This window comes from Eptesicus fuscus, chromosome 10 (assembly GCF_027574615.1).
Source record: "Eptesicus fuscus isolate TK198812 chromosome 10, DD_ASM_mEF_20220401, whole genome shotgun sequence".
Classification (NCBI taxonomy): Eukaryota; Metazoa; Chordata; class Mammalia; order Chiroptera; family Vespertilionidae; genus Eptesicus; species Eptesicus fuscus.
Window position 1 is genome coordinate 46,763,482 of NC_072482.1, and position 25,096 is coordinate 46,788,577.

At 37.6% G+C, this 25,096-nt stretch overlaps 1 protein-coding gene across 3 annotated transcripts in view; it reads right to left on the reverse strand.

Annotated features, from left to right (window-relative positions):
- Positions 1 to 4,815: 4,815 nt before the first annotated feature.
- The window catches only part of MAP3K7 (mitogen-activated protein kinase kinase kinase 7), a 74,627-nt gene continuing 54,346 nt past the window's right edge, over positions 4,816 to 25,096 (reverse strand). For 2 of the 3 annotated variants that reach the window (XM_028135490.2, XM_008150194.3), the window contains 3 exons: positions 19,366 to 19,427; positions 18,566 to 18,681; positions 14,064 to 15,782 (listed from right to left, as the gene is read on the reverse strand). In XM_028135490.2, the coding sequence (XP_027991291.2) occupies positions 15,602 to 15,782; positions 18,566 to 18,681; positions 19,366 to 19,427 (359 nt within the window). In that variant the 3' untranslated portion in view covers positions 14,064 to 15,601. Of the gene's footprint in view, positions 5,138 to 8,173; positions 8,275 to 14,063; positions 15,783 to 18,565; positions 18,682 to 19,365; positions 19,428 to 25,096 lie in introns of those variants that run through there. The other variant, XM_054721912.1, reaches the window with a different exon arrangement.

Below are 25,096 nucleotides of genomic sequence, written 5' to 3' on the forward strand. Positions count from 1 at the left end.
AACTGCCCTCCCCTTTAGGCCTGGTCACCCCTAAATGCCCTCCCCTTTAGGCCTGGTCCTCCCCAACTGCTCTCCCCTGCAGGCCTGGGTCCCACCCAACTGCCCTTCCCTGCAGGCCCGATCACCCCCAACTTCCCTCCTCTGCTGGCCTGGTCACCCCTAACTGCCCTCCCCTGCAGGCTTGATTGCCCCCAACTGCCCTCCCCTGCTGGCCATCTTGTGGTGGCCATCTTGTGTCCACATGGGGCAGCTATATTGTGTACTGGAGTGATGGTCAATCTGCATATTACTCTTTTATTAGATAGGATAGAGGCCTGGTGCATGGGTGGGGGCCAGCTGGTTTGCCCTGAAGGGTGTCCTGGATCAGGGTGGGGGTTCCCTTGGGGCGTGAGGCGGCCGGGGTGAAGAACCTGTGGTGGTTTGCAGGCAGGCCTCACCCACTGGCAACCTAAGCAGAGGCCCTGGTATCTGGAATTTATTTACATTCTACAATTGAAACTTTGTAGCCTGGAGCGGAGCCAAGCCTCCTGCTCGCTCTGTGGCCAGCAGCCATTTCTTTTGGGGTTTGTGTTCTTCTATAATTGAAACTTTGTAGCCTGGAGCGGAGGCCTAGGCTGGCCAGGGCTGCAGAAGCTTTGCTTCCTCCATTGCTGGGGGAAACCCAAGCCTCCTGCTCTTTCCAGCTCAGTGGCTGCCGCCATTTCTGTTTGGATTTGTTTACCTTCTATAATTGAAACTTTGTAGCCTTGAGTGCAGGCTTAGGCCTGCAACAACATGTGGAAAGCTTGGCTTCCTTTGTTACCAGGGAAAACCAAGCCTCCCTCCTGTTCTCTGTGGCTGTAGCCATCTTGGTTGGGTTTATTTGCATATTTGCTCCTCATTGGCTGGTGGGCGTGGCTTGTGGGTATAGTGGAGTTATGGTCAATTTGCATATTACCCTTTTATTAGGTAGGATGTCACCCCAATAAATTCAACAAAACAAAAAAAGGTGACATTTTAATGGATAATAAAATAACCCAATTCTAATAGCCAGCAGAATAAGAGAATCTGGAACAAAGGTAAAGGAAATCTTTTAAGTAACCAATACTTAATACTTCTAGGTCCCATTTGGCTATTTTTTAGTATAAAATAGGGTATCCCTTACCTCCCAAATAACCAAAGCCCTACATGTGGGTAGGGGCAAATTTTACTGTTTCATTTTAATGAACCTGCCTCTTGCTCATCCACTGAACAGTAAGCTGAAACACACCTACTTTTGCATTGCAGACCAACCACCTCTGCATTCGTCATGGTGACAGGTTGTTATTTAAGGGAAATGGCAGATTGTTCAGATCCTAAATGAAGTTCTAAGGAATAATTATAGCAACGCTTAAACATTTCAAGCAGCAAAACCTAGCTTGCTTAGGCAAGAAGAAAAATAAACATAGATTTCCTGTATTTTTTTATTTACAGACCTATCCAAAAAGTACATGATTTCTGTTAGTTTTAAGATAGTCACTGAAGCTAGAGGCATGTAGTTTTATGTATGATTGTTGGCATGGCTAATATTGGGGAAAGCAGACTCATTTGATCCCTCCTAAGTGTGAGAATAAGCTACATCAGATTTGAAGCTAAGGTATCTCTCTGCAGTATTTTCTCTGGTCTTTTGCCATGTCCTGTAAGTTGCTGGCAAGTGTCACCTATTGGCAGGACCTGAACAGAAGCACAGCAGGAAACTTTTACTTCATTTGCTTAAAGGAACTGAGTAAGCAAAGGTAAAGGACATTTCATGGCTAGTGAAGGTGTGTGAGCACGGAGAGAGCACCGCTTCCTGAGAGCTCCTTGGGTTTCTGGCTTCAGTGTCTGAACACTTTTAACCACAAAGGTGCTTTGTTTACTCAAGTTTTCTGTCCACGTGTATATTCACGTAATGCTATAAACGGAATGTCTCAGGCAGAGACAGGGATTTGTTCCTTATTGATTTATGAATTTGCCTCCATTTCTTTCTAACTCAGGGGAGACAAGCTTTCCATGTGTGCTTCCGATCAAGCACCTTACTGAGGTGCGGAGAGATTTATGATTCACATATATGTGGCTGTGGAAGAACTCTGATAAACTGTTAGCTGTAATTTGTCCTCTTCTAGATGGTTATAGACCAAGTCATTATGCTGTGCTCTTGTGTTTTCCCTCCGTCTCTTACTTCCCTCCTCATTTATTAGAGTCTTTGTGACACTGTTTGCATGCAAACTAAGGAAATCACAGGAGATCAATTAAAAAAATATTCTTGATGATCTAAAAACAATTATCTTTGAAGGTATACATCAGGGTTGTTTATACTGTATCTGCTATAAATGCTTATAATGCATTTTATGAAATCCTATTCCTTTGCTACAACTTGCAAAAGTATTATAATTAAAAATTATTTTCAAAATGGATATCAATTTGTAAATCAAAGAATTCATTCCATTTTGTTGCAGAATCTTTTAAAATATACAAATCGCCTAACTCCCACCCTCCAACAAATTGTGCCCCCACATACTACTGCATCTTTTAATACATGACCACTCACTGTCCCGTCTCCACATTGGTGTCCTCCTGCTGCACATTTGCTTAGATTTTTAAGTTACCAAGTTAGCCATTCGCATTACACATGCCAAAACAATTCTGAAATATATAAAAAGATAATAATCTCTCCACCACATTGATCTATCATTTCTGGGATAACCACTGTTAAGAGTACCTTCTCCATTATATTTATATGCATGTCATATTACACATACAGTTTTTGTTTTGCTTTTTAAATTTTATTTTGACCAAAATAGCATCATGCATCTGCTCTACAATGTCCTATTTCCATAGCACTAGGTCATAGACATTGATCTGGATCAACATACATAGACCTAATTCTTCCTTTAATATACTACATAATTTACCATAATTAATTTAATCTTTTCCCTGTTGATAGACATTTTTGTTGTTTAGGGTATTTTTTTTTTAGTTAAAAAAAGTATTTTTTGGCCTTTATGCAGTGTTTCAAGTAACTTCATGTCCTTATATACAGATGCTCTTCATCTTGTAGATTCCTCAGAGTGGGGAAGCCCTGTCTAAAAGTATTTTACTTTTAATAGAAGCTAACATACTACTTTGGAATAAATAAAACAAAACATATCCATGATCTATACATTAAAAAATACGTTTGTATTGCCACAAGACATCAGAAATTATCTAAATAAATGAAGAAAATCACCATGTTCATGCATTAGAAAATTCAATATTATTAAGATGTCAATTCTTCCCAACTATAGATTCAAAGAAATTCCAAAATACCAATAAACTGGGTTTTTAAAATAATACTTAATAAGTTGATACTAAAACAGTATAGAGTTTCCTCAAAAAATTAAAAATGGAACTCCCATTTGGACCAGTGATCTGATCCCATTTCTAAGAATATATCCTAAGAAAACAAAACAAAAAAAACAAAAACAATCAGAAAGAATATATGCACCCCTATGTTTATAGCAGTCCATTTTTTAATAGCTAAGATGTGGAAACAGCTCAAGTATCTATCAGCAGATAAGTGAATAAAAAAGCTGTGGTATTTTACACAATGGAATACTATGTAGCTATAAAAAAAAGGGAACTCTTACCATTTGCAACAGCATGGATGGACCTGGAGAGTATTACGCTAAGCAAAATAAGCCAGTCAGAGAAAGATAAGTATCACATGATCTCACTCATACGTGGAATCTAATGAACAAAGTAAACTGCTGAACAAAATAGATCCAGAGACATGAAAGCATGGAACAGACTGATGAATTTCAGAGGGAAGGTGGGAGATTGGGGGTGGGCAATAGTGTGGTGAAGGCCTGGGAGGGCAGGTGTGGGGTAGAGGGGGTCAATAAGGAAAAAAACAAACAAAGGGGACATCTTCAATGTTAAAGATAAATTAAAAATAAAATAAAAATATAAAAATTTATATGGAAACTGCTAAAAGAATTTTAATAAAGAATAATGTTGGAGAACTTATATTATTGATTTCAAGACTTGTTATAAGGCTACAATTTGATACATATCAATGGAAATCAATAGTAAACTCACCAATAAACTCATATTGATTTTAACAAAGGTGCTTAAGGCAATTCAATAGGGGGAAAGGGAAGTTTTTACAAAGACAACTGGATAGCTGTATGGAAAAAAGTAAACATTGATCCTTATTTTCAACCAAACACAATAATTACTCAAAATGGGTCACAGTCCTAATGTAAAATCTAAAACTGGAAAACTTCTAGAAGAAACATAGGGAAAAAAATCTTTGTAAAAATATTTTAGACAGAACACAGAGCATGAAACATAAAATTTTAAAACAGGTAAGTTAGACTTCATCAAAATTTAAAGTCTTATTTCTTTAACAAGCATGAATGAGAAAATGAAAGAAGCAAACTACAGGCTTGGAGAAAATATTCACAGCACAAATATCAGGGAAAGAACTAACAAAAGTATATAGAAGTCTTACAACTCAATATTAAGAGGAGAAACACCTCGATTTAAAAAGTGGGCAAAGGATATTATCAGACACTGCACAAAATAAATTATGTGACAGTCCAATAAGCACATTAGTTAGTAGGGAAATGCAAGTCAAAACCACAATCAGACATCACTACACACCTATTGGATAGAATTAAAAAGACTGACCATACCAAAGGCTGACAAAGATGTGGAACAACAGGAACTCTAATAACTGCTGGTGGGAATACAGAATTGTACAACCACTTTGGAGAACTTTGGCAGTTTCTTAAGAAGTTAAACAAAAACCTATTATAAAACTTAGCTAAGCCACTTCAAAGTATTTACCCCAAAGGAATGAAAACAGATGTCTACATGAAGACTTGTACAGAAATGTTCACAGGAGCTTTATTTGTAAGAGCCAAAAGTTGAAAACCCAAACAAAATATCCATCAATAACAAAATTTGTTGAATCTATACAAAATCCTGCTCAAAAATAATAAAGGAACAAACTACTAATACATGCAATAACTTGGGTGAACATCAAAATCACTATGCTGGGTGAAAAGCCAGCCAAAAAGAGACTATATTCTGTAGGATTAAATACTAGAAAATGCCAAATAATTATAGTTACAGAAAGCAGATCAGCAGCTGTCTGGGGAGGGAATGGAGAAAAAGTGAATTATGAAGGGGCACAAAGAAATTTTTGGATTGGGAAAACTCAAAATCTTGAATATGGTTTCACAGGTGAATACATTTTACCAAAACTTAAACTGTACACCTAAATATGTACAATTTGTAAATTATACCTCAACTGTTGAGTATTTAAGAGTTTTAAAATCATTGGTCCTGTTCAAAACAAACCCATTCCTAACTTCATTGGATTTTTTATTGAAATTACATTAAACAAATAATCTATACGTACATATAGCTACAATATTTTATCAAATTGTTTTCTTATTTAGGAAAATGTTAAATTCAGAATCTTGTTTTATATTATTCATGAAGACTCTGGTTTCTTTACTTCTTATTTCCTGTTACAGGTTTTCTTCAGTACTTCATAGTTTTATTGCAATTGTCAGTGTAATTTTTAAAAATCTCACTCCTACTTCTAATTATTATTTTATAGAGAAAAACTACTGATTTCAATACATATCACAGTCACTTTATCAAATTCTATAATTCCAGTAGAATTTAAATAGAATCTTGTGAACTTTCTATACGATTTTACAGTCTGCAAACAAAAATAGTCTTGTTTCTTAATTTCCAGTGTTTACACTAATTATTCTACTTTGGGGCCTTTTTACATTAATTAAAACTTTTAAAATGTTGAATGAAGATAGCGCATCTCTGTTTTGTTTCAGATTTAATTAAAATGTTGCAAATTTAATTAAAATGACAGTCATTGATTTAATATGCAGTTGGTTTAGATGAGTGGCTTTTATTAAGTTTGGGAAATTACATTTTAATCCATCTATTTTATTTGTAAGTATTAGCAAATGTCCTTTAGGCATCTATTGATATAATTGTATAGCTCCTTTAAATTGTTTATATAATGAATTACACTGAGATTTAAGAACGTTGCATTTTTCTTATAAACTCTACTTCTAGGGGTATCAATCTTTTAATATTTTGACACTCTCAATTTGGACAGATTTATACAGCGATGACAGAACTATATCATACTTTTTAATGGCTATATAGCATTATATAGTATAGCTCTACTGCTGGAAACCAAGATCAACAGTAATTAATATAAATGGGAGAGTCCACCAGAAGGCTGAGTTTGGGCTCCCCTTTGATATTCACAGGGTGAATATTTACATTTTATTACTTACTGCTGACTCAATGGCCTAAAGCAAACTCCCCCAAACCTGATAATCTTACTATTTACTATATACATTACCATTGATATGTCTGTTTGCATTCCTAAAAGGCAATTGTGTATTCTAGTAAATGAAAGCAGCTGGGAAAAGAGACTCAGTGGAACTTGACTGCTAGAGTTGTTTTCCCTGGCCTCCCCCCATAATTTCAAAGTTAATCTTGTTTTGTGTATCAATTTGTGTGTCAGCTCTTTCTCTAAGCCTTTGAACCCGAAAGCCATGCTGGCCGTGGCTTTTCACACTCTACAAATTCAACCCTGATGACTAATGCCTATTTAGGTTGCCTTTTTATACTCATTGTTATGATAAACACAATTGTAGAATAGTATACCTCTAAAATAATTTCTAATTTCACCTTTACTTGCTTTGCTTCCTCCTTTGGTGGAAAAGACAAAGCTCATATACTTAAAACTTTTTGATTTTCTGATATTCAGGTATACCTTCTTATATAGAAAGTCAGCTTTCTCTCCACCACGCGTCCCTGCCTCCACTTATCTAAAAACATTTTGAGTTGGCTTTCCATTATTTTTGAAAACCCTATCTCTGCATCTTTCCAAATCTTATCCTTACTTCCATGCTCCTATTTTGTGTGAATCCCAGGGATATGGCAGATTTTATCTTTCTCTGACTCATTAATGATTCTGACTCCAATTCTGAAGTGTGGGTTCCCTGCCTACACCTAAGCAATTCTTAGACACCAGCTGGGTGCCCTACAAGTCAACTCAATTCTGACACTATCTACTCAGAGATAGCATCAGATTCCTTAAGTTAGGGATTCAGTCACAAGTGACTGCACTCCCCCACACCCCAATTCAGACACCAATCACAAACCCAGGTTGCCACCTGTGCTTCTTTCTGGTGGATCAGCTACAGATTAGAGGTTCCAACGACCCCTCCTTAGATTCAATTAAATTGCTAATGCAGCTCACTCAGTGAAACATTTTACTTACTAAATCACCCTTTTATTATAAGAGGATGGAACTCAGGAACAGTCAGATGGAAGAGATGCATAGGGTAAGGTGTGTAGAAAGTGCAAGAAGCTTCCATGCTCCCCGTTGTACAACTCTCCCTGGTCCTCAACGAGTTCACTGACCTGGAAGCTCTCCTAACCTTGTCCTTTTGGGGTTTTTATGGAGGCTCCATTACACAGATAGGATCAATTCAATCACTGGCCATTGGAGACTGAACTCAATCTCCAGCCCCTCTCCCCTCCCCTGAAGTCTGGAGGACGGACTAAAAGTTTCAACTTTCTAACCTGTAGTTGGTTCCCTGGTAACTCGTCCCCACCCCTGCACTACGTGAGGGGAAAGGGGGTAGGCTTTCCAAAAAGTCACCTCATTAACAAAACAAAAGACACCTTTATTACTCTCACCTTAGGAAATTCTAAGGGTTTTTGGAGCTGTATGCCAGGAACAGGGGACAAGACCAAATACATATTTATTATAACTTACAATATCACATGCATCCTTTTAGCTTTCACAATACTGCATGTGTTAGGATCTAAAAAATTTATAACTGCTATTCTTTCTATCCACTCCATGGTGTCAGTAATTCTCAAATTTGTCTGTGCAAAAGAATTGCTTGTGAAACGGGGGACAAAAAGTTTATCCCTGGATCATATCCTGTCATTGTGAAGCAGAATTTGAGGTTGGGACCCCCCACAATGAGCATTTAAAAAACCAAAAACCAAAAATTTAAAGCCACTATAGTTCTGAATCAGTTTTCCCACCTCTTGTTGGGACTGTGCTTATCTTCATCAAATCTTCTGAAGAACCTTGGGAATCCCCGCCCCTCAAGCCCAGCCCTACCTGCAGGCATCCAGGTTGGGCCAGTAGTGAGGGAAAGTTCCTGTCCTTGTAGTTTTCTTGCAGGGGCTCCAACTGTGGCCATGGCAAAGGGCCCTGGGCTCCTGCCAAAGAAGCATGGGTAGAGTTATGGGTAAGGTGGTCTTTCCGCCTGGCTTTTATTTTTACTGTGCAGCATACAATAAAAAGGGAAAGAACTTTTAAAAGAGTAAAATCACAACATCTGAACATCCACTTCATTTTTCTGTTTTCTCTCATAGTCCTTGTTGGAATATTCGGGGGTATTAGTATCTCATTTCCATTAAAGACCAAACAGACTTTCTTGAATGGGCTTAGGAACCTAGCTCTCCTCTTTGTTAAGTCTACAAGAAAATACATTACAAGTTCTAAACTGAGGTTTTTATAAGGTCTTGAGGCTAAGACCTGGGTTTGAACTGGAGTCTTTCATTTACCGTACTAGCTGGACAAGTTTTCAAACATCATTGGGCTTCAGTTTATCTCTAACGCAAGGATAACATTTAAGAAATGCCTGATGTTATATCTGATAAGGGTTAGTCTCCAAAATTTACAGGGAACTCATACAACTTAACAAAAGGAAGATAAACAATCCAATAAAAAAAATGGGCAAAGGAACTAAATAGACACTTTTCGAAAGGGGGCATACAGAAGGCCAAGAAACATATGAAAACATGCTCAAAGTCACTAATCATCTGAGAGATGCAAATAAAATAACAATGAGATACCATCTCACACCTGTCAGAATGGCTATCATCAACGAATCAACAAACCCAAGTGCTGGCGAGGATGTGGAGAAAAAGGAACCCTCATGCACTGCTGGTGGGAATGCAGACTGGTACAGCCACTGTGGAAAACAGTATGAAGTTTCCTCAAAAAACTACATATATTCCTACAGCCACTTCTAGGAATATATCCCAAGAAATCAGAAACACCAATCAGAAAGGATATAGGCACCCCTATGTTCACAGCAGCACAATTTACAATAGCTAAGATTTGGAAACAGCCTAAATGCCTATCAGCAGATGAGTGGATTAAAAAACTGTGGTACTTCTACACAATGGAATACTATGCTGCTGTAAAAAAGAAGGTACTCTTACCATCTGCAACAGCATGGATGGACGTGGAGAGCATTATGCTAAGCGAAATAAGCCAGTTGGAGAAAGATAAATATCACATGATCTCACTCATTTGTGGAATATAATGAACAACATAAACTGATGAACAAAAATAGATCCAGAGACAGAGAAGCATCGGTCAGACCATCCAACCTCAGGGGGAAAGCAGGGGAGGGGGAGGTAAGAGAGCAACCAAAGGACTTGTATGCATGCATATAAGCATAACCCATGGACAGACACTAGGGGGGTGAGGGCATGTGCTGGGGGATGGGAACAGTCGGAGAGAGGTCAATGGGGGGGAAAGAAGAAATGTTAAGACTTTATATATACAAATATTTATATATATATATAATAAAAGGCTACGCGACTGTCCAACCAGTAGCTATGACACACAATGACCACCGGGGACAGATGCTCCAACCAGTAGCTATGATGCGCACTGACCACCAGGGGCAGACGCTCAACACAGAAGCTGCCAAGCTGCGGTGACTTGGCAGTGGCAGTTCTCAGAACCAGAGAGGAGGGAGCCGGATTCTGGGGTGGTTCACCTGAGAACCACCCTCTCGCAATCCAGGGCCCCCCAGGGGATGTTGGAGAGCCAGTTTTGGCCAGATTTCCACAGGCCAGGCCGAGAGACCCCACCTGCTAGAGAGACCCCGCTCACTCTGCAGACGCCCTTCAAGCCCCAGCAAAGCTCCAGGTGCAGCCGGCCGGGGAAGGTCTGCAAAGGTTGGCTCCAGGGCATGTCCAGCTCATCTTGCCCAGTCCCACCCTGCCAGCCACCTTCTAATTAATTTCCTTTCAATGTGCATGAATCTGTGCACCAGGCCCCCCCCCCCCCAAAAAAAAAGAATAAATAAATGCCTGAAACAGTATACTTTTAGTAAATGTTAATTCCATTGTGTCTAATAGTATCTGTTTATTAAACTTTTTTCCTCTTATGGCTTTTCTCATAATGGGTTGTTCTACCAAAGTTTCTTTCTTCCTTTCTTTACTTAATCCCTTGACCTCTTTCACCCAGCCCCCCCTCAACCCCCTCTCATCTGACAGCTGTCAGTTTGTTCTCTGTATCTATGAGTTCATTCATTTAATTGACATACAATTGAAAGTTGTTTTCTAAGGTCAATTATCTGTTATTAAATACCTAAATCACTCCAAGTCTACTTCCCAACTAGTGTTCCAACTAAAGTGCTCCAACTTCACATTTTGAAATTTTGTATTTCCAAGATGCATCAATTATAAACACAGCAAAATCTTAAGTACTGTACACCATACTGGTCAGATTTTGATACTAATGAAAACGGAAATTACCTCACATTCTTGTGAGGCCAGCTTTCCTATTTCTCCTTTTATTATGAAAAGTGGGGACAGATGATTCAGAGGAGACAGTGGCCTAGCTTTTATCCCACCTCTAAGTTAGACATATGTCTGCCCATTATACAGACATTTCCTTGCATCCCTGAAGGTAGGATGGCCATGGGACATGCCATGGTAAATGGATGTGAACCTATGTTCTTCTTGACATCATAGATTAATAGTGGCCAGAGTCCACTTCCATAAGATTCTGCTTAAAACAGACAATGGAAAGACAGACTCAGGCATAAGTCTCGACCTTAAGGGGCCTATTTTCCCATCTGTGAAATGGGAATATCATTTAACTACCATGCGACTAAAATGGATATGTAACTTGGCATTAGCCATAGCAGCTTGGCTTATAGTGGGTGCTCAATAAAATTTTGTTACAGGCATGTTAATGAATGGATGGATTTACTAAAATGAAGGTAGAATTTACAAGTGTGTGTGTGTCACACACATATTGGTTGGGGGGAGGGGTCTAGTACATTGGTAAAGGAATAAAATAATGTAACTTAGATAAATTACAAAAAATCAGTTTTCTAATTAGAAGAATCACTTAGCAGTGCATGCCATTCTGTTCTTCATGCGAAGTAGAATTCATTGGGATTGTGAAGAAATCAATAAACTATTCTTAAAAAACAAATGAAGAAACTTGGAGAAAAAATAACATTCAATACCCTAGAACAGCGGTCACCAACCTTTCAGACCTCACAGACCACCAGTTGGCAACCGCTGCTCCAAAGGTTTCCTTAAACCAGCAGTTGCCAACCTTTCAGACCTCATGGACCACCAGTGGTCTGCAGACCACCGGTTGGTGACTGCAGCCCTAGAATACTTAAGCAAAGATAGTCAAACATTCGTAACAACACTTACACAAGTATCTTCAATATGCTATGCTGCTATAAGGTAATTTTTAAAAATAATTTATTTAAATTAAAACCTTTTCTCAATTATAGTTTATCCTCAATATTATTTTACATTAGTTTTAGGTGTACAGCATAGTGGCTAGACAATCATACGCTTTACAAAGTGGTCCCCCTAACATTTCCAGTACCAAACTGGCACCATACATAGCTATTACAATATTATTGGCTATATTTTCTATGCTGCACTTTACATTCCCATGACTATTTTGTAGCTAACAACCTGTACTTCTCATTCTCTTCACCTTTTACAACCAGTCCTCAAATTCCCCTCTCCTCTGGCAACCATTAATTTGTTCTCTGTATCTATGAGTCTGTTTCTGTTTTGTTTACATTGCTCTTCGGATTCCACATATAAGTGAAATCATATGGTATTTGTCTTTCTCTGACTTATTTTACTTAGCATAATACCATCTAGGTGCATCCATGCTGTCCCATATGGTAACATTTTGTCTGTTTAATTATCACTTGAGGATGTTTTTGTTGAGAGAGAGAAAGATCAATGTGAGAGAGAAACATTGATCAGTTGCCTCCCTTATGTGTTACAACCTAGGATCGAATCTACACCAGGATGATGCTCCCACCAACCAAGCCACTGGCCAGGTCAAGATTTTGTTCTTTATTATGGCCATTTATTGTTCATATTTTTTTATCATTTTCTTCTTAAAGAAGACCCCTTTTTTTAAAAAAATAAAACTGGTTGGTGGTGATGAACTTTAGCTTTTTCTTGTCTGGGAAGATCTTTATCTATTCTTTGGTTCTAAATGATTGCTTTGCTGGGTAGAATAATCTTGGTTATAGGCCCTTGCTTTTTATCACTTTGAATATTTCATTCCAATCTGTTCTGGCCTATAAAGTTTCTGTTGAGAAACCAGCTGACAATCTTATGGGAGCTCCCTGATAGGTAACTGACTGCTTTTCTCTTGTTGCTTATAAGATTCTCTTTGTCTTTAAGCCTTGGTATTTTAATTATAGATGTGTCATGCAAATGGGCTTTTTTGGGTTCATCTTGTTTAGGACTCTCTGTGCTTCCTGGACTTCTATAGTTATTCCCTTTAGCAGGTTAGGGAAGTTTTCTGTCATTATTTTTTCAAAAAGGTTTCAATTTCTTGCTCTCTTTTCTCCTTCTGGCATCACCAATGATATGAATGTTTTACCTTTGAAGGTGTCCCCAAAACTCCGTACATTATCCTTACTTTTCTTTTTTATTCTTTTTTCTTTTTGCTGTTTTGATTGGGTGTTTTCTGCTTCTTTATATTCCAAATTGCTGACTTGATTCGCTGCTTCATGTACTCTACTGTTGAAACCCTGTAAATTATTCTTCATTTCAGTTATTGTATCCTTCATTTCTGTCTGGTTCTTTTTTTATGGTTTTCATTTCTTTTTTTATGTTGTTGAAGTTTAAGGTAAATATTCTGAACTAATTTTTATTTGTTGAAGTTTAAGGTAAATATTCTGAACTAAGTGTTTTTATGGTTAAGGAGTACTTCCCTTTAGATTAAAGCTTTGCTTCTTTTCCTGGAGGCAAGAACAAACATAATTCTGGCTTGTTCAGAGACTGTTCATGAATTTCTTATATTGGAAGCTTTTAGCCACCTGTCTGTTTGTTATTTCCACCAAAAACACACACACACACAAAACTAAACAAACAAAAACAAAAAAACCTCAAAGGATTAGAATACTAAAATCAGAATATAAGATTTGGCTCATTGTTAACATCTCATTGAAGGTTTGATGGCTAAGTACACTGATGAAACTGGCTGTGGATTTTAATGAGCACTGAAATCTTTTTCTCTGATTATTAAAGATAATCAGGATTTACAAAGTATGAACTTGGCAACACAACTACTTAAAAACCAAGTAAGGCTGAATTGTACCCAGTGCCCAGAAATATTACAGTACTGAAAATCCCAGGAGCTAATGTTAACAAACAGGCAAGTGTGCAAAAAGCCTTTTTTGTATTTGGCATCATACTTAAAACTATTATTTACTTTCATTTACCTATTCAGATATTTTTATGAATTGACTACATGTAATAGTAACAATAATAACAACTTTCTCCTTTAAGTATGCGATGTAGAGCAAAAACACATTAATGACTAAGAAATAAAATAAAAATTTATAATGCTAAATCCTAATGGAAAAGTCAAGCCTTAGTATCCCTGCTTGCATAGCTCATGCTCTTCTCTGATAATGAAAAACATCCATAAACACTGCTTAGGTCCCTTTTGGAGGAGTGACAAATATATATACAAACAATACTATGGTTGAGTTATGCTTTTCCTTAGTCTACAGTTATTTTCTGTGCCAATTTTATTTCACTATTAATATGTTGAAGCCCAATATTACTTTCAGCTAGGTAATCAAACTATTTGGAAATAATAACCCTCCTTTTGTTTAAATGAAGTGATGGTAGACATTTACTTATCAGAAACTTACTAAGAGATTTTGAAGATCTAAAAAATGACACAGTTTAGTACAAACTGTCCTTTGCCTTTATTGCTTGTATACACAAAGATTACATTATAAAACTGAGTGGAAGGAGGAAAAAAATAATGAAAGAAAAAGTTACCTGCTTTAGCATTTTTAAGAATAGTTTTGATAACTTAGATCAACCTGCTAATCTGAAATAGAGCAAAACTACAGTACAATCATGATATAGTTCTAATAATCACATCAATTATACTTTTATTTTAAATTTTTTCTTAAAAAAACATTAATGCTATAAAAATGAGGTTGATGACATCCTTATTTAAAAGACACCTTGTACTGGTATCAAAATATTATTTATTTTAATACCAACTGAAAAAATAGATCTTATATAGTCTATTATTTCAATGAAGTTTTATTATTACTTTTATTTTCAAAATTGGTAGCAAAGTTACTGTTAACAATATAAACTTTCTCTCTTTGTAAGTGTTGGAATTTCCTTAAAAGTGTTGAAAGGCAATAGACATTCTAGGATGGGCTTGCCAGGAAAATCAATTATTCTAATATCGATAGATACTTGATAAATTTATAATTACTTCTTTAATTTCTTACTAACATTTCCTGATTTCCTAGTTTTTTAATGCATATCATGTTGTAAAAGTATCTAAGTCCAAGCCTTTTCACTGGAGCAATTATTTCCATTTTACATATTTCTCTTCAGTTTTTCAAATATATAGTAAAATAATCCAATAATCATTATAGGGAGGAATTATGATTTAAGTTGGATAGTGTTCATTTACTTTTTAATTTCACTGGAGAGATATTAATATTAGTCATAAAAGCTTTACAATTTCAACACGCATACATGCCATCACAGAATTAAAAATCTTTAAACCTTATAAAGGGTTCCACTTTGTTTAATGTGTCCTAGTCAAATTTTCATCTAATGAAATATGCTTTTATTAAATACAGTAGCCACCACTTACCTTTAAATATTTTATGGATGAAACTAAGTTCAGTACTGATCCAAGGATGTTGGCATCAAAGCCATCACTTTGAATATTCCTCAAGGTATTGCATTTCTAAAATGCACCACCAATTATTCTAGATTTACCATACCCTGTCTTTAACTTCGTATATACCATCCTCCGGGGGAAAAATTTTTATTCATTTTTTTTTTGAGATGAGATACAAGAACAGCATCATTCTTGAGGTTCCACCTCAAAAAAAAAAAGAAAAAAAGTGTTTTGCACATAGTAGCTAGTTTGTTACCACCTGGTTTTGTTAGGCTAGCCTTCACACAAAGAGCATGCATATACAGCCACGGCTCACGCATCTGTTTGGAAGTTGATTGAGAACTGGTGCTTATTCAAGTCACAGATGCCCCCATCTTATGCAAGGAGACAGTTGAATTGCATGTCCACCGGGAGAAAAGGAAAATAAACAATGAAACAAATGCAGCAAATATAGGCAGTTGGCATTCAGAACATGCCAAAAAGCTAACACTCATGATTGTCATTATAAAGGTTTTTGTTTCTTTAAAAAAAAGTCTTTCTTTGCATATTTTAAAATTTAACAGTCCTAGAGGATCATGAAGTGCCTTGTCGTTTTTGTTGCTGACTTCTGATGACCTCTAGTTGTTTTTTGCATTGCTGGTAATAAGTAGAAAGGCTTTTGTTTTCATCTAAAAGCTTTTTATGTTCCTGTACCAGACGAGATGTATTTTGCTGGTCCTTTTCATCCTGGTCCAGTTCTGCAACTAGTTCTTGCCTAAAAACAAATACCAATAATAAGATATTCCACATGATGGAAAAATTCATATCTTAATAGCTAATGATGGAAGCTTAATGAAGTATAACTTTTATTCTGGGTCTATCATTATACATCTTAGGTACACTATTCAAGTAGATTTATGGGCTGGAATGGAAACTATCAATCACTCTTCTGGTATAAATATACAAATATCATAATTCTTTTAATAAGTACTTAGATAATTAGTAAAAACAGATAATATGGAATAATAAAAGTCTCAGAACATTTCATTTGATATCCTTTTTGTGAAGGAAGGAAGGGAAAAAAGCTGGGAAGGACTTCATCTGACTACAGGAAAATATCACTTAAAGATTTTATAGTTTGCGTTCCACTTTTATATTCATGTACTTACATTCTGAAGTCACAATTCTATTTAACTACAGTGCAAAGTGGTAGCCAGCAGAACGTTTGCAAGCTATTTAAAATAGATGCTATCAACTTAAATCTCTTACCTATTTTAAAACTGAGAACAATATAAAGTACTACTTTTAAATTGCATGTCTGCATTTTCAAGAAAGATCCTTGGTAGCCTAGTAAACTTTTAAAAGTCCCTTTTATTTGGGGGATATTAAGTATTAGCTCCTGAAGCGAAGCTACTGAATATACCTCAATAATTAATGAAAAATCCTAAAAATGATTTCTGAGTAATATTTCTCAGTTAAAGGAAGTATTTAAATTGACTAAACATATCATAGCTTTCACACCCTTCAACCTACTATTTGGTTTTTCTAGTACAGAATTTCTCTTTCAAATGATTGAAGTATGGAAAAAGTATAGATTAAATATGTGAAATAAGAAATACAGTGTTTATGCCAGTGAAATTACTACAGTGTTTTTTTCCAACATAGGGCCTATTCACTAAAATTTGTTAAAAATAACAGTGAATTAGTAACACAAATAAATAAATAAATAAATAAATAACCTGTTAATTTAATTATAAGGAAATCTTGGTTAAAAGCATTTAAAAATTAACGGGGCGTTAATTTTCACATATGACATATGGACAGGAAATTTTGTCCAGTAAATATAAGTCTGTTAAATTGAGGTCTGCAAAATCGAGGGTTTACTATAATTAGGTTGAAATCATTTAAATCACTATTATCAGTTAATTGTGATGAAATTATTTTTTTATTTTTCTTGGAAGTACAAACAGAAAACTTTCCACAGATTACTTCAGAAAACCAGATTATTTTTTGTTTGATTAAAATTAATAAAGGAAATCCTGTTACCATGTGTATATATAGCTTCCATGATTTTTTTCCTACATTTCATTTTAGTTACCATGATAAATCAGCTTAAGAGGCATAAAATTTCGTGCTTAAGCAAAGTAAAGATTTTTTTTAAAACAAGAAATGCAAATAAAGTATTGTAAAAATTGTACTTTATGTTTCTAAGACAAAGCACAACTATTAGTAAATCAAATTATTTTACCTATGTCTAAGAAAACAAATCTAAGTGGCTTAACTATAACTCTGAGAGTATAAAACATGTTTATGTACTACCAGTTTACTTTCCTTAGTACTACTATAATATCATAAGTCAAAAGGGTTGATTTTTGCATGAAAAATAGCAAAAGGGTGCTTAAACATAAACATATACAAAAATCTCCAAGTTAGAAATATGCTTAATGATTAATTCTAAAAATGATAAAGTTTTCATGTCTTTATTTAATACTAGAGGCCCGGTGCATGAAATTCGTGCACTGGGGCGGGGGGGGGGGGGGCTCAGCCCAGCCTGCCCCCTTTCACAGACTGGGAGCCCTCAGGGGATGTCCTACTGACGGCTTAGGCCCGCTCCCCACGGGGAGCGGGCCTAAGCCACAGTCTGGCCTCCCTCTGCGGGAGGTGACCAGGCTGACCTGGGGAAGGCGCCAGTCCCATCACCCCACTGCTGCTGCCACTGCCACAGCCGCCAAGGTGTTTTCATCAACACAGACTACAGGCCCTTCACCACAAAAAAATGACAACTTTCTTTAGGCATTTTCAAGATGTGTCTTTCATAGGATATGACATTTCTTTCGTTCCTTTTTTTTTTTATCCTCACCTGAGGATATGTTTCCATTGATTTTTAGAGAGCTTGGAAGAGAGAGGGAAAGACCGAGAGAAACATCAATGTGAGAAGGACACTTCGATTGGTTGCCTCCTGCATGAGCCCTGACCTGGGCCTTGGCCAGGGAGGAGCCTGTAACCTAGGTACATGCCCTTGATCAGAATCGAACCTGGACCCTGCGGTCGGCAGGCCGAGGCTCTATCCACTGAGCCAAACCAGCTAGGGCAGGATATGACTTTTCTTAGCTCCTCCAGCAGCAGACCTTAGTTTTTTTCCTCCAGGAGAGTGGTGGAAAAACCTTAGATCACCTTCTTGGATTCTTATTACCCAAGTTACCAAGAACATTGCGAGTGGCGGCGTACAGGGAGCTTAGCCAATGAGCGGTCAGAAAAGGTGTTTCCTCTGCAGCTCATGTGCAGAGGACCCCCTACGTTGTGTCTGCTGGGCTGGGGGCGTGCCACGAGCCACGTGGAGGTGGCCCGGGGGCACACCCCCAGCCCAGCAGCCCTACGTTGTGTCTGCAGCCCTCCCTCCCTCCATGGCTGGGGCGCGGGATGCTATGGGCGCCGCCAGCTTTGTGTCGAAGTGACGGTTAATTTGCATATCACCCTTTTATTAGATTAGATTGCACCTTAACATATTTCAAACTCAAAATACTGAGTTTTAATTTTTATTCATAAAAGATAACTTACTTTCTCTGTAATAACAATGCAATTTCTGTTTGAACTTTCATATATTCTTGTGCCATTTTGCAATGCTGTTCAAACACTGCCATAGATTCTTTGGAGTTTGGGCATGGTGCTAGAGGCTGAAAATAAATTTAAAAATGTTAAAACATAATTAAATCTCATTATCTAGCTAAGGTGAGAGTTAAAATAATGACTGTGATGTATTATTTTTATAGCACTCAAGTAATGATCTTTTAAAAATAAGTGTCCAACCATGCCCTAGAAAATCTGTGTCCTTCTGTCAGAGTTAACTCAGAACTTAAATTTACACTTGCTGTTTTAACAGTTGTTGTTCCTAAGAACCATGAAGAGTACTCTTGGACTCAAGGCTTTATATTTTAGGTTGCCAAAAGGCATTATACCAAAAGATATTTGGTATAATGGAGACACTAAAGTGTATTACTTAGATTTTAGCCACTATAAACATGACAATATATCACAAAATTTATTACATAGAAATGAGCTTATATGAATTTTATATTTTATTGCACTAAAATTAAAGAACAAAAAATGCTATTCTTGGCAATCTTAAAGATATAGAGTATTTTAACATGACTGTTAGGATAAGAACATGACTTTGCCCATTTTAAATTTAATTAACTTAACTGAAAGAATCATTTATTTTAATAAGACGAAGGAGGTTAAAAACATAAATAAATGAATATACAATGACAGAAACACAAATGTAAGCTTTAAAGATAAATTCTCTTAACTCTTTGTAAGAAAAAGTAAACACTGACTGACAAAGTACAGGACTCCTTTACCTGTAGTTGGTGATCCAGTGTAAGATAGGCCATTGGGATGGAGTTATCTGATCCATTGGTATCTGTAATTCAAGCATGGATTTTATTTATTTTCTGTCATAAATACTTTAAAACAAAAGCAGGAAAGCATGCATGAAATATTGTCCCCCCCCCCCCCAAAGTAAATAACATATAAAAGTTATTACTGGCCCGGCGGGCATGGCTCAGTGGTTGGTTGACCTATGAACCAGGAGGTCACAGTTCGATTCCAGGTCAGGGCACATGCCTGGGTTGCAGGCTTGATCCCAAGTGAGGGATGTGCAGAGACAGTCGATCAATGATTCTCTCTTATCATTGATGTTTCTATCTCTATCCCCCTCTCCCTTCCTCACTGAAATAAAAATATTTTTTAAAAAGTTATTATTGGTAATGAAGAGTCTAGTTCTGAATTCTAAAGGTAAACTAAACAGAGAATATCAAATTACCAGATAATTAGAATGCAACCATACTCTCATACTTACAATTTAAGTTGGCTATCTTATATAATAAAGATTTAATATACAAATTGACCCTCACACCCTCACAAGATGGCTGCCTATGACCAGGTCGGCAGGGGGGTTAGTGAGGCACGACCAAACGACTGAACAGCAGGCTGCATGGGGCAGCCAGGTCGGCAAGAGGGGCAGTTAGGGGTGACCAGGCTGGCAGGCAGGTGAGCGATTAGGAGCCAGCAGGCCAGGATTGTGAGAGGGATGCCTGACTGCCAGTTTAGGCCCAACCTAAACCGGCAGTTGGACATCCCCCAAGGGGTCCTGAATTGGAGAGGGTGCAGGCTAGGCTGAGGGGACACCCCCCCCCGCCCGTGCACGAATTTCGTGCACTGGGCCTCTAGTAAGTTAAATAATATTAAAGCTCATAAGCCCTTGTTTAATTAAAAACAAAAAACAAGGATATACTCAAGTGCTGATCTTTTAAAAGTAAGAAAATCTGTGTCCTTTTGTCAGTTAATTCAGAACTTAAATTTACATTGCTGTTTTAACACTTTTTTTGTTATACAGAACCATGAATACAGTACTCTTTATATTTAAATTCAGAATCATGGCCTTTACATTTGCAATTCAGTCTTCACAGACTTTACCTAATCAAACCCACATCTGCTTCTTCCCCTGATCATGCTAGGTTTACTATAAGGCTGTGTCAAGTCCGGCAACATTAGTGTTCCTTAACAGGGGAAAGGGGAAAGCAAGAGACACATTCTCTTCCAGTGGGTCACCTCCAATATATATAGATTCTAGTGAGCCCCCAACCCTCCTAATGAGAATCACTATGGAAAATAAGCGAGATTATTGATGGGGGTATAGTACACATAAGAAAATTGTGGCTCAAAGTCATGCCCAAACTGTTAAATGGGTTAATTCAAACAACCAAATTTTATCAAACTGTTAGAACAGATAGCTTTTGTTTGTCTTTTAATAGAGGTAAACTGCCCTAACTACTTGCTTGAGAAGCATGGAATGGCCTCTTCCCAACATTAATATTTAAATACAATTCCAGAAGCAGGCAGGATAACTGTGAAGTAATATGGAGTTTTCTATTTCAGAAGTAGCTGCTTTCCCACTGTTAGTGGAGAATAAACAAGTGAGCTGCTCTTCAGCCCTTTTTCTGACAAGCAACTGACTGAAAGAGCAGTGTGGATAAAGGCAAGGTCAGGGTAGCAGCAAGGCTCTGCATCCAATGCATGAAAAAATTTAAGAGTTTGATGGCTCAGTAACATCCTGACTGATTGTTGACCGGTTGCTCTAGTAGTTTTTTGTTTTGTTCTTTAACTATTGAGAATGTGCTTGCAAATAACTCCAAAAGCTAAGCTAACAGACCAAGTGATATCCTATCTAATAATAGACAAATATGCAAATTGACCATACCTCCGACACACCCACAAGCCACGCCCACCACCCAATCAGAATGAGTATGCAAATTAACCCAAACCAAGATGTCTACGGCCACAGAGAGCAAGGTTTCCTAGGTAACAGAGGAAGCCAAGCTTTCCGCCTGCCCTTGCCAGGCCTAAGCCTCCACTCAAGCTACAAAGTTTCAATTATAGAAGGTAAACAAATTCAAACAAATGGCGGCAGAATGGAGCTTGAGAGAGCAGGCCAGGGTTGCCGGCGGCAACAGGGGAAGCAAAGCTTTCTGCACACCCTGGCTGGGCCCACCCGCTTAAGACAACAAAGTTTCAATTATAACCCCAACACAAATGGCTCCCGGCTGGGGAGGGAGCCCCAGGCTTGGCTCTGCTCCAGGCTACAAAGTTTCAATTGTAAAAGGAAAATAAATTCCAGATACCAGGGCCTCTGCTTGGGTTGCCAGGGGGCGTGGCCGGCCTGCAAACCACCACAGGCCCCTTGCTCAGGCCGCCCCACACCCCAAGGGAACCCCCACCTGATCTGGGACACCCTTCAGGGCAAACCAGCTGGCCCCCACCCCTGTACCAGGCCTCTATCCTATCTAATAAAAGAGTAATGTGCAGATTGATCATCACTGCAGCACACAATATAGCTGCCCCCATGTGGCCAAAGATCCTGCCCCCATGTGGACACAAGATGGCCAGCAGGAGAGGGCAGTTGGGAGGCACCCGGCCTGCAAGGGAGGGCAGTTGAGAGGGACCAAGCCTGCAAGGGAGGGCAGTTGGAGGTGATCAACCCTGCAGGAGAGGGCAGTTAGGGGTGACCAGGACAGCAGAGGAGGGAAGTTGGGGGCAAACAGGCTGGCAGCAGAGTGGTTAGGGGGTGATCAGGCTGGCAGGCAGAAGCGGTTAGGGGCAATCAGGAAGGCAGGCAGGCAAGCAGTTGGGAGCCAGCAGTCCTGGATTGTGAGAGGGATGTCCGACTGCCCGTTTAGGCCCGATCCCAGTGGGATCGGGCCTAAACGGGCAGTCGGACATCCCTCAAGGGGTCCCATATTGGAGAGAGTACAGACAGGGATGAGGGACAACCCCCCTCCGTGCACGAATTTCGTGCACCAGGCCTCTAGTAATGAATATAAGAAATACCATGCAATACTGACATATGATAAGCACTCAACACACAGTGATTATTATTCTTGTTATTGATATTAAATGGAGAATAAGGAAGAGAGAGCGTTTTAAAACACTCAAGTTTGTATTTCAGATTGAAAAGTAATGTTTATTAAAGAAAGAATAACAGTATTGCCTAGGAGAGCCTTATTTACCCTGAAATCATACACTAGCATAAAAGTTTTCTGAAATGGCTAAATGAGAAGTATAGTTAATTTGTTATCTTTCTGACCAACTCTCTCCTCATTCCCAACAGCTGTTTCAAACTATGCTCCCACAGAACACTACTCTCCACCAAGTTATAATTGGTTAAAAATGATTTCTCCTTGCCCTGGCCAGTGTGGTTGGAATGTTGTCCTGTATACTGAAAGGTCACAGGTTCGATCCCCAGTCGGAACGAGTATGAGAGGCAACCAATCTATGTTGCACTCTTGCATTGATGTTTCTCTCTCTAAAATCAATAAACAAGCCCTAGCTGGTTTGGCTCAGTGGATAGAGCATCGGCCTGCAGACTGAAGGGTCCTGGGTTTGATTCCAGTCAAGGGTACATGCTGGGATTGTGGGCTCAATCCCCAGTGGGGACGTGCAGGAGGCAACTGATTAACGATTATCTCTTCTCATCATTGATGTTCCTATCTCTCTATCCATCTACCTTCCTCTCTGAAAGCAATAAAAATATATTAAAATCAGTAAACATATCCCTGGGTGAGAATTAAAAAATAAATTAAAAAAATAAATGATTTCCCCTTGACTTTATAGGAACAACTTCTACTCCTGTTACGCATTCTTAAATCTTTGACACTTGATGGATCTTATTAATCAGTACCCTGTATCTGTGTTTCAGAATTCAGTATAATATATCAAAATTTCACAATATTCTGGGGGTGGAAAAAAGTCCAAATATTTATTCAAACAATTAAAACCTTTCAATGGTGGGAACTTAAGGTCCTTTGTTAGACATTAGTTTTCTCTAAACCAAGAAGTGAGATTTCACTTTCTCACTTATACACAAACTGAACTTTAGTTTTCAGTGTCTAATAGTAATAACCGATCATAAGACAACAAAGAGATATTCCATGAGAGTTTGTTCTTTAATGTTTCAATTGCTAATCAAATTTAATCTTGTTTCCTGAATGTCGAGACTCACATTTCTTGGGTGAAATTAGGCCAAAATATATCTTCTGGCTCCTCAAACACAATACTTATAACCATCTCATATTCTCTAAGAAGGTGTTCCCTTCATGTGCAGTATTGTCTTCTTTCTGCTTTATGATTAAAGAATAATTCTCACAATTTTACAAAATGCTGCAGAAGATGCCAGGTTTTACCTAATTGATTTTAGCTATTAAAATTCTCAGCTGGCACTACAAATTTAGTAGTTTATTCCATATCATGACTACTTTACTTTTATATGTCTGTATCATGACGCTCTAATTAGATTGCAGCAATGGGCTCTGTCTTATACTTCTACTTTGGCCAAGTACTAAGCCCAGGAGAAACTCTCCAGTGAGCTTTTCCCAAGTTCTGTTGCTTCCTCTACTAGGCCTGGGCAACTCTCTCAGTATACATTTATCTTTTTTTATTTTTTTAATCTCTACTATGTTATAAATAGAAACCCAGAAACCCATGAGCACTCAATATGTACAGTGATTATTAAATCATTCTGCTCTTTATTTTTCTCTGGAAAACACATAGACTGCTTTCTCTTTTAAATAATAATAATAAAAAATGAATTAATTAGGTTGTTTTAACTTATGTATGCACTAATTTTTTCCTGAATCAGTGGGCCTTCAAAGAAAAAGGCTTTATCTACCCCTTCCCTGTAATTTATTATATTAGCTTGGTTATCAACACTTGTCTTATAAATTGTGCAAAGCTGAACTTCGTTAATTATAAATTTAAACCAGAGCCTCAACTTCTAAAATTGCATTCAACATTATTTAAAAATGATAACCACACATTTGTAATAATTTCAAGGCAAAGAAAAAAATCAGTTAATATAACAAGTTGGACCTATGTACGATTTCTAGCTATTGATATTTTGTAGTACTTTAGGTTCCAGAAAAGAAAAAATATGAGATGGGAGTTGGAAGGGTAGGAAAGCACATGAAGTGGAAACATAGCAGTTAAGTGAGATGGACCTAAGAGAATTTGATTTTACCCTCATGTTGAGTTTAGTCCAGGCTGAAGTCAGGAGGCCTGCCATGTGTAGTACCAGGTTTAGGCAAATGCTGTAATGTCAAGGAGAGTACTCCCTCACTGAGGATTTAGAACCAAAAAAAGCTGATATTATCTGACTGTCAGTGATCAAATCTGTCAAGAGCATTTCCCTGTCTGCCTCTGAGCAGAAGCACGTCATGATGAATTCTGCACATGTGCTGAGTAGTGGTAAATGTTTTGAGCAATCCTAGGTTGGATTGTGCTAAGGGTGAAACTTAGAAGAGTTTTTGCTACCGCTAAATTTAAACTTACTAAAACTAGAGAGTACACCCCTGGCTAAACATAGTTCTATCTTACATGACACAGAGAAAAGCCACCCAAATATTTTTTAAATTAAATTATAAATTTGATTAAACCAAGCCAAGTATTTATAAATACTTATAAGCAGTATTTTAGTTTGTGAACACAGAGAGTTGACTTTTTAATTTCAATTTAATTGCCACTATTAATAACAGTTGA